General features: G+C 37.5%; 1 protein-coding gene across 1 annotated transcript; it reads right to left on the bottom strand.

Moving 5' to 3' along the window:
* Window positions 1-1,566: 1,566 nt before the first annotated feature.
* itk (IL2 inducible T cell kinase) lies at window positions 1,567-8,954 on the bottom strand. Its single transcript, XM_042493666.2, has 17 exons — window positions 8,698-8,954; window positions 8,437-8,541; window positions 8,226-8,307; window positions 7,980-8,105; window positions 7,656-7,693; window positions 7,046-7,197; window positions 6,851-6,916; window positions 6,676-6,730; window positions 6,145-6,224; window positions 5,725-5,867; window positions 5,081-5,155; window positions 4,624-4,792; window positions 4,323-4,539; window positions 4,172-4,236; window positions 3,927-4,045; window positions 2,064-2,221; window positions 1,567-1,972 (listed from the first exon to the last, which is right to left on the bottom strand). The coding sequence occupies exons 1-17, from the start codon at window positions 8,833-8,835 to the stop codon at window positions 1,907-1,909; spliced, it is 1,854 nt and encodes a 617-aa protein (XP_042349600.2). The 5' UTR covers window positions 8,836-8,954; the 3' UTR covers window positions 1,567-1,906.
* Between the last annotated feature and the right edge of the window lie 1,339 nt (window positions 8,955-10,293).

Genomic DNA, 10,293 nt, shown 5'->3' with positions numbered 1-10,293 from the left:
TATGTCCGTGTGTGTGTGAGAAGAGGGGCAGTGGTGATAGTGAACCATGGTATTAAATAGGCCACAGGGTGTTGTCCTTTCAAGAAAGAAAATCTAAAGTATAACCTACTTTTTATATATATTACTGCCATTGAGATTGTAGTGTATGTGTTGCTGGTGGTGGTATTGTTATTTGTTGGTTGTTTGTTTGTTAATTAGGCAATTTAAAGATATAGGCCAGTGTGTTAGAGATAAAACTGTTTATATTAAAACAGAAAAAAAGTATTATGATACCAGACAAAATAAAACAATGGTCATCTCTGACCCCTGGTGGCAAGATGCCACTGGGACCATATTGCCCCAGGCCTTTTTTAAATTATTATTAATCCCACACTTTAAACTGTGTTTAGCAGGTACATATATGGATTTGTAAAAGGCATTTGATCATTTTCATTTTTGATCATAAACTATTTTCTTTCGACCTAACTACACTGGCCAGAAAGAAGTGTGCATCTACTGCTAGCTCACCTGGCAGTACTGAGCTAGTTTATATTACAGCTCAGCTAAGGAGGACAGCATTAATATTTACATATCTATATTTAAGAGGGCATACGTCTCTATGGTTGATATTTCAAACACTTGAGCAACTCACACCAAAAAAAGCTAGACTGATAAAAACACTACAGGTAAGAGTAAAAATATTTAGTTTTGATTTTTGGATGAACTGTCCCTTTCAGGCAAAAACATTGAAATGAAAGGTCCTTATCCAGTGCAACACATAGATACATCTTCCTCCTACTTCATAATATGTGTCCATAAACTTTGTTTGGCTCTATCACAGCTGTCCCACATGAAAATAGGCTGAATTTATAAAAGTCATTTAGATTCATGCGATGTTCAGGGAATTTTTTTGAACATTTTTTTTCTCTTCTTATGGATATTACAAATCACCTTTGACTTGATACTTTTAGTTATTTTGCTTTTTACTTTTAGTTATTAGTTAAGTTGGTATCTCTGGAACAGAGAGCATTGCATGCCTTGTATTTCCATCTTTGGCCACTACACCTGCACAGCAGAGCTCCTGTTTCGTTTCCCAAACACATACTGTATAGGTACCAGTAATGATAGTTTGTTATTTACATTTTTCTAGTTATGTGTAACCATAGCAGCACATTTTTGTATTAACATAGAAGAAAGCTGTGCTGTATGTGACCATATTTTGCCCAAACCACAACTTTTTGGAGCATAAAGTTTGTAGGTTGAGTAGTTTCTATTAACATTTTGATGATGTCTGTATTGAAAACTCGTCCCCATTGGAATTCATTACATTTGACCCAAATTTTCAAGCTTTCTATAGCTACTGTTTTCTGTAAAGAAGCAGCAAAAAGCTGCTTTTTAAGCTTACAGGGAGTGAGTAATTGCCTAAAGACGTTCCAAATTTAATTAATAATCTGAATTATTAAAACCTAGAATTTGTGGAAACTTAAGGAGCCTTTTTTTCATTTTTAAAAAGTGCATGAAATCAACTACTTTTGTTGTTATCTAACTATAAGTGCTAAAAATGTGTCAAAAACTTATCAGAAAAAATGACAACAAATCCATTTAATTCACAGTGGGTTAAACATCACAACCATCTCACCTATTTTATGTACAGAAACCTTTTGATATATTTAAAACATTAATTAACATAAACTTGCAGTAAGCTGTGTGAATGGGCTGTGTGAGCCTTCTCAGGAACAGACTGTATACAGAGCTACAGTATGAAACAGATAAAGTGCAAAATCCAGGAATCTGAAACTGCCATCGTAATTATGTTACTCGAAAGAACTTCACAGACATTTGAAAACATTTGACAAGCAACTAGTAATAAATAAATAGAATAAATAGAGCTATTTGCATATTTTTCAACCTCAAATCTGATGTTGATTCACAGGTCTGAGAGGGAGGCCAGCTCATGCAGGAGGAGAGCAAAGGATGGACGGTCTTCTGGTTTCTGAGAATGACAGTATGAAAACAAAAGCATTTGAGTTTTTCTGTTGATGTGTTTTGTATGTCAGCAGCTATGTTTCATTTCCTGTGCCTACCTCCTTCCAGCACCACTCCATGAGCAGGTGGACAGCGTCTGGGGCCAAGCGTGGCTTCAGGAGCCTGAGGCCAGCGTTCAGGGAATCCACCACCTCTGCATTGGTGCGGTTCTCATATGGCAGACGGCCCTCATTATACACCTCCCACATGAGCACACCTGAGCAGGGGTGGACAAAGAGACTGCTTAGTTAACCCTTTAATCTGTTTTTGTGTGGCTGGTTAATCATTTGCATGGTTGTTCAATGTGAAGTGTTTTGCAAACAGTATTTTGAATGGCAATATCAAGCATCATCAAAAGTAAATGGACTGACTGACAGTGTATTATAACAGACATTTAGAGCCACGTGTCCATCCATTTAGCAGTTGTTTTTAGCTACATGCTGTCTTGCACTGTCTACCAAATTACATTTTTTTAATTGAGAAATTATTCCTGGTACTTAAAAACTGTTATTTTTGTCTTGTCAAAAACTTATTATTTAGACTGATTTTGTTGGAAATTAATGAATATATGTGTATTATTGAACATATTTATTTTTGAAACACTATTATGCATCCAACAACTTCTAAACACAAGATTTTATCCTTGGGAACTTTCCATGCCAAGTCAATATACTGTTTAGACTCCTTTTTTGGCGATGATCCTAACAGTATTAACTTCTGGGAGATTACTGCAAATCCACTAGCTGGCTTTGCTCCATGAAAATAGCTACCAATACTTACAGTCTTTGGCACATGTGCACACATGAACACATACAAAGAAAGAAATCAATGAAATTTATTCCTAATTTATTCAATTAATAACGGACCAATGCTTTTTACACTATTGATTTTTTTCTACAGATGTAACAAACATCTGTGTCTTGAAATATCTTTTGTTTGCTTCTAAATGTGGGTTTAATCCCTGCAGTTTAGTATAGTTTCTCTAAGTCCACTATAGCAGACAACACCAGAGTAAGCGTCCCATCAGGGAAACAAGGGTGTTTTTGGTGTGTTGTTCACCAGTCAGAAAATAACTCCAAAGGTTTTTTTACTGTAAAAACTTAAATCAATCTTGAATTTTTGGGTGTGAGTTGCCGAGTGTCTGAGAAATTGGACATAGAGATGCCTGCCTTCTCTCAAACATAATTGAAATACTCAAATGTCAAAATAATACATTTGAGAACCTTAAAAACAATGTCTCTTTCCAGAGGTCATGACCACGTTACTCAAGATGATCCGCAGACCTTGTTTTATGTAGGAGCTATTTTCTGTCTACCAAACACACCCATCAACCATATCATTGCACAGAAGGAAGTGTGAATCAACTGCTAGCTTACCTTGCCCCGCTGAGCTTATTTATGTTGCGGTTCAGCCAAGGAGGAAGCCATTAATGTTTACATCTGGAACTATCACAAGGACACGCCTCTTGTCTATATGAGTAAATGCACACTTCCTTCTGCACGTTGATACGGTTGGCGGGTGTAGTTCGGCAGAAAGAAAGTAGTACATGAAACTGCTCACAACAAGGTCTGTGGATTATCTTGAGTAAGCGAGTCATGATTTCTGTAAGGCGATATCGCTGCTGAGTTTTTTCGAATATATTGAATATAATATATTGAATATATATATAGTGCCATCTAGTTCCATTAAATTTGAAAAAGGGCAGACATCTCCACGGCCGGTATCTCCATAATTCAGCAACTCACATCAGAACTATGTATACTGAGAAACAGCACTACAGGTAAAAGGAAAAATATGTTTCCAACCTGACGGTTAACTGTCTCTTTAAAAACAGTCAAATGAAGGATAGTGCATGACAACAAAGACAGGAAGCCATACACAAACAAAACAACTAAAAGACTCAGATAGCCAGATGAACATACCAAATGACCAGACGTCAGACTTGCTGCTGAACTTGCAGTACTTGATGACCTCCGGGGACGACCACTTGACTGGGAACTTGGAGCACTGGGAGCTAGTGTACTGATCATCAAGCACAAATCTACAGAGCAGAGAGTGGACACCCGCCATTATACAGTAGTATGTTGACATTTAGTAAAAAGAAAATAAATGCTGTGATTCTAAAGTTCTACAAATATGTCAGATAAAGACTCAGTGAAAAGCTTACCTGGTCATACCAAAGTCAGATACCTTCACCTCATTGTTTTTTGAAACCAGGCAGTTCCTGGCAGCCTGCAAAAGAAAGAGGAGCAGATGGATTAACTAACAGAGTGGATACGCAACATTTTATCATAAAAAGGTTGTATCTGTTGATTTACCAGATCTCTGTGAATGAAGTTGGAGCTCTCCAGGTAAGCCATCCCCTCACTGACATCCAGACACATCCCCAACAATGTGTCCTGAGACAGACGCCCTTTGTGGGCTCGCAGGTAGTCTGACAAACAGCCGTTATCCATGAACTCAAACACCAGACACATAGGAGAACACTGGGTGCGCACACCGTAAAGCTGAACCAGCTTACAGTGAGACAGCCTCCTGTTTAAACACACAGACACATACATGAGCTGAGTGGTTCATTTCACCTGAACAATATGAAGCAAGTTCATGAGGTGCACTTACATCATGACCTTTGCCTCTTCTTTAAATTCTTCCTCTGACATGCACTCTTCTCTTATCATCTTCACTGCCACCTTTTTATCCCTCCATCTCCCCTCCAAAACCAGGCCAAACTGGCCGCTGCCTAACTCCTGACCCAAGGTCAGCTCCGCAGAGTCCACCTCCCACTGATCTGTGGAGCAGCAAACATGTGGTGAACAACAACACTGATAATCTGCTTAAATTCAGATAAAATAGCTTAAAAATAGTTTTAATAATTATAAAGAATTGTAAAAGTTCCAGGTTTTTTTTGCACAACACCAAACAGTCAGATTACTGTCAAGGTGCACTAAATGCACCCTGAGTATACTTCTGTGAGATCCACCAGAGGTCAGCAAAATCAAGAGCGTCAAGTTCTGAATTCTTTTAGGCTCCACTTCAACCAGCTGACCCATTTTTACACAGCAGTACATCTTCTAACCATTTGAGGGATCAGCAATGTCCTGACAGCAGCCTCCTTCTTGAGACACAGGGTGTCTTAAACGCGTTATCAGGCCTGCACAGATGACACAAAGACAAATTAAAGGAGAACTACGCTCTCCTTAATAATTTCTTCATGTAACTTTTTGCACTTTACATGTACATGTAGTCTTTGTATGTTTTTTTTAACCATTATTTAACAGTGTGGTATGTCACGTGACTTGTATAGGCATCATGGGTATTTTGGATGGTGACTTTCTGTTTATCAGAAGTATGAGGAAGAGTTACTTGGTGTGCATCTATTTGTCTCTACCTGTCAACATAATCAGGCTCCCATTCATTGTATATGCAAGACACTCCTTGACGTCAAAAAGTTTGAGATTTACTTCTATGCTTTTTGGCTTTATGAGAGAGTAGATAATTTTCATAAATGAAACTTTTTTGGGCCATGGAATGGCATACTGGAATTCTTAATTTAGGTGGGGTTCCCCTTAGTACATATTCACATATAAAGCAGGGCAGCACATTCTTTTGCCCCTTGTCCCCATGTTTGTGAGACATGAGCTGTTTAATAAGCTGAGCTTCCTTGTGGCATCTGATCTTTCCGTGTTATTACTGTTACGTGCGAGAAGCAAACACACTTACCGGCAGCATTGTGTTGGTGGTAATGGATGAGCTCAGGAATGGTGCTGAACAGGTATTTCTCTGCCAAGTAAAATGTGGCCTCTCCCGTTTCCGTCTGTCTAATTTGGTAATGTTTCACTCTTGGATTTTTCTCCCCATTAGACCTGAAGTACAACAAAGAGATGCTTTCATGCAACAGATCAAACAGGGGTGAAATGTTCACAGTAAATAAACAGTAGAAAGATGAGGAAAACAGTCACTGTTATTTTAGTCATTCTAAATATACACTAGGTGTGTCGAGCTACTACTCTGAAGCATTTAATTATTTGGTTCAGTCACATATCATCAAGCTTATCAGGAGCATGTATATTTAGCACCACGTTATCTACCAGTCATATGTTATTTGTACGAGATAAATACATAAAAAAGATGTCAGATTACCCCGGTGCTTTGGTAAAGACTGACACTGTGTAGACTCCTGCCTGCCTCGAGTCACGCACCATGAATGCACCTTCTTTCCCCTAAAAGTAGAGAGTTGAAACCAAATAATTAGAGAGAAAAAAAGAAGTAAAATATTACCTTTGTTAGACATTGTTTGTTTCAATTGCAGATACTGTAATACTAGCACTGGCCCAGCAGTCATTTTGAGCAAAACTCAGCAAAGTGCTTCACGGCAGGAAATTCAACACTGGAGGAAACACTGTGGTTGTGAGACATTTGTCTAGTCCCATTTTGTGTCACATTATTGTCGTGCATACAGGTGCAATTGCATCAATTTTGCAAATGCGAGACTGCTGTAGGTGGCACAGTCACAGCAAAAGTGTGCTGCGTTATGCAGGAGCAACATCCTGCCAATTATCATCAGAATCATTATTTGGAGCATTTTGTTTCTCTGTCAAAGCACGGCTGGAAGCACAAACAAATGAAAATGGAATAATCACCTGGATACTTAAACACTGACATTGTTTTTACCTGTTTCATTAACAAATCCTCTGCCTCCGCCCGCGTTATTTTTTTGTTGTACCATCTGTGAGAAGACAAATTACCCTTAAATAAATTAATTGTATAGAGGGCAGAATGGGTTTGTATATATCCCCATATCCCCATAACGAGAAGCACAGAGCAGACAAAATGAAATTGAACTCACTCAAATCTCTCAAAGTTGTTGCCACATTTTTCAGCTACGTAAGTACTGGGCACAAAGCCTGTGTTCCTGATGAGGAATCAGCAAAAGAAATAAATTAATCATAGATTCATACGCATACTTACTGTGTATAAAGTGCTATTACTTTCAAATTAAAGTTGTTACCAAGCCTGGGATGGGTATCTTTAAGTGCCTTACCCCTTGTCATCCTGTATGGCCCACCAGTCAGAGTGGGAGCTGTTAATCAGGGTGTACTCCTGGTCTTTCTGAAGGGGCAAGTCATCATCTCCGAGTGGTGCATAGTCCTGCAGAGCAATGACTATCCTTTGTCCTGCATGATGCAGTCCCATCTGGAAGAGACAGAAAAAACTGCATCTAAAAATCTAAACAATGACATGACAAGGGATATTCTTGTGCTCTATGAATATGAAAGTAACAAACTCTTTAAGCCAATTTAAGCGCAATTTTTGTGTAATACTTTTGATAACTAAATACTTTGCAGCACTGTATCTTCCCACATAGGGGCTGAAAATAAAGAAAGCAGGGTTTTTTTCTACTTAACTTTTTGTTTTGTAAAAGACAGTGCAGGCAATGCACATAATAGATAGAGAATAGAAATGCCTTAATTTACCAAGTCAACCGAGCTGAAAAATTATTTGTTCCCAAAATACAGGCACATTGGTGCAAGCAACAGAATTTCAGAATATCAAAACATTATTTTGTTTACCCCCTCTATTTTGAGCAGTACTGAAAAACACATCAATAATATTTTAACAGCAAATATTATTTATGCTTTAGAAAGTAGTACCTCTGGCTCCGGGAGTTGAGGAAGTGGCTTTTTAGAAGCTGTGGAATTAGAAAACGGAAATTGGAGAATTTTTTTTGGCACATCCAAATGTACATAATAGAAATATGTCACTGGATTTGGAAGAATGAAGTGATGTCGCCCTAGGAAATGTAGATCCAAATATGCCCTAATCACAAATTTTAAAAAATCACAGTACTTTACAGTATTAATGTGAGATTTTTATATGGATGAGAGTATGTCAGGAGAAATAAAATACAAAAATTAGATTTACATCCTTAATGGAAGTATATATATAACAAGGACAAAAGAAAAAAAAATACTAACCATAACCCACTGGGTCATACACATGACAACCCATTGCCAGTTTCTCTGCTTGTTGGCAACATCTCCATTTTCCATCCATCCAGAAGTTTGGGTGATATTTTGCAACCAAATCATTATGCTTTGTCTCTGTATGAGAAAGATTAATGACATAAAGTTTGAAAAAATCAAGCTCATAATTTAAGGGTTCACACTAATTTCTTTGCACTGCCATCATTGTCTGAAGCATGATGTTGTAAATTTGGTCACCTTCTTTAAGAGCTCTGACCCATCTCTGACGGCAATCGTTGTCTGGGGCGAAAATGTAGAGGTAGTGGTTGTTGTGAAAAACCTGTAAAGATATTTGAAACTGAGAAAATTCTACTGATGGTCTTGTTTTTAGGTCATACTTTTACAATATGCTTAATCCATAATACTCACTGTGTGTAACACTATGTTTAATTATTGTGTATAACCTCACCTGAAAAGGGTACTTATAGTTGCATGGTATGGGGACATCAGTGCACACAATCTCCACACACTTGATTCTGGACAGCTCGATGCAGCCTTTTGGCATGGGCTTTCTCTGAAAGAACATGATCTTTGCTTTATGTGTGCTAAACAGTCCAATTATATGATTCAAATTGTAGGTGTTCCCATTCCTTTCTTCAAAGACTTGGCCTCCAGATTGTAAAACTTTAAATTTTAATCCAGTGTATTCATAGGTTTAGTGCGTACTCACCCCCGGGCGGCGTTCAGAATACTTCAGGTCTTGGGTGTCCAATACAAAAAACCTCTCCTTGTAGTTACATGGTGATGTCCTCTTCTTTTGCTGAGATTTCTTAATCATAGTTCCCTTCAAAATCACCCTGGGGAACATGGTGACAGCAATGAACAACACTCTGAAAAACACTGTTGGCTTTTGGCTTACGGAGAAAGACTGACTGACTGAGTACCTCGCAGTCACAGAAAAAAAACCTGTGGATGATAACTTGACAAAGGCTGTGGAGCTTCCGGCATAAAGTTGTTGCACTCGGTAAACCACATCCTTATGGCATGAAATGGGTTGTGCTTATGCACACACACACACACACACACACACACACACACACACACACACACACACACACAGCCACCGCACGAGTGCTCACATGTACTTTCACTGAGTATGTCGCAATAAGGCCATGTGACGGATGTGCAGTCGTACGTGGGTGATTCTTTAATATCTGTACTTTTGAACATTTTCCACCAAAATATGCACCGTGAAGGTTATGTACATATACATGTATCCTGGTAATGACAAAAAGTTTTGATAAAATTGCAAATATTGAGCAGAGGTGTTAATTGTGAGCATAAACTGAATTCTGCTGTCAAAAAACCCCACTTCTGATCACTTAGAACTTACTGGAATAAAAAGTTATTTACTTACAATGTATTAAACCTGAGGTTTAAGACAATGCAAGGCAATTTCTGCATTTGCTGCAGCCATAAGATTTTGTGTATAAAGCTTTTGGTGTTGTATAATGCTGTTTTGCCTGCACAGGCTAAATAATAATTAGAGTTAGAGGGTAGAAATGTAAAAAATAAGCGAGTTTAAGAATGAAAACAATTCAAACTCACAAAGCATGAAAGATTTAGATGCATGCCACAGCACCACCATCAGGAAAAGCATTCCTACAAATTAACTAATTAATTAATGAATTACAAAATATTTGACTAAATTTCAAAATAAACTTCAGTCTCTGAATGAAGAAGCTTCTCTGTAGATTGTGAAATGTAAACACATTTGGTCCAGTGTGAGCATTAAAAAGTCTACAGTGTCATTAATATAACTAGGAAAATAACAAACGTTTTAATTTTGTTTGGCAGAATTGATGAAATCAGAGTGATGTTTTTTTTCAGTTATGTCTACTCAATTGCAGTGTCTGAAAAAGTCTTCTGAGCATTATCTACATTTTAATGACATTTGTTTTTAAAGCTGCATCATAGCATTAACTGAAAAAAGGAAAATTAAAGCAGATTCTTCATGTGAACTGAAATGTCTTCGAAACATCTACACAGTTTGCCTATTTTAGCTGTTGCTTCTTAATATTTCTTTTCCCAACAACTGATATATTTATATATATCAGGTTTTATTGTAAGATGATAATTTACTTATCTATTGTATTTCTGTTGTAAATAATCCTATTGTGAAGTCATTCTCTTACAATATTGTAGGCCCATATCACCTCAGCAACTATTTTCATGAAAGTCAGATTATATCCTCTCAGGCAAGATCATCTTGCTTGAAAAGTGCTCTATAAATAACCTCTTATTTTTTTTTTTTTTTTTTTTTAGA

This window comes from Plectropomus leopardus, chromosome 8 (genome assembly GCF_026936395.1).
Source record: "Plectropomus leopardus strain MGB_pleo_1.0 chromosome 8, ASM2693639v1, whole genome shotgun sequence".
Classification (NCBI taxonomy): Eukaryota; Metazoa; Chordata; class Actinopteri; order Perciformes; family Serranidae; genus Plectropomus; species Plectropomus leopardus.
This window is presented reverse-complemented; position numbering and strand designations above follow the sequence as displayed.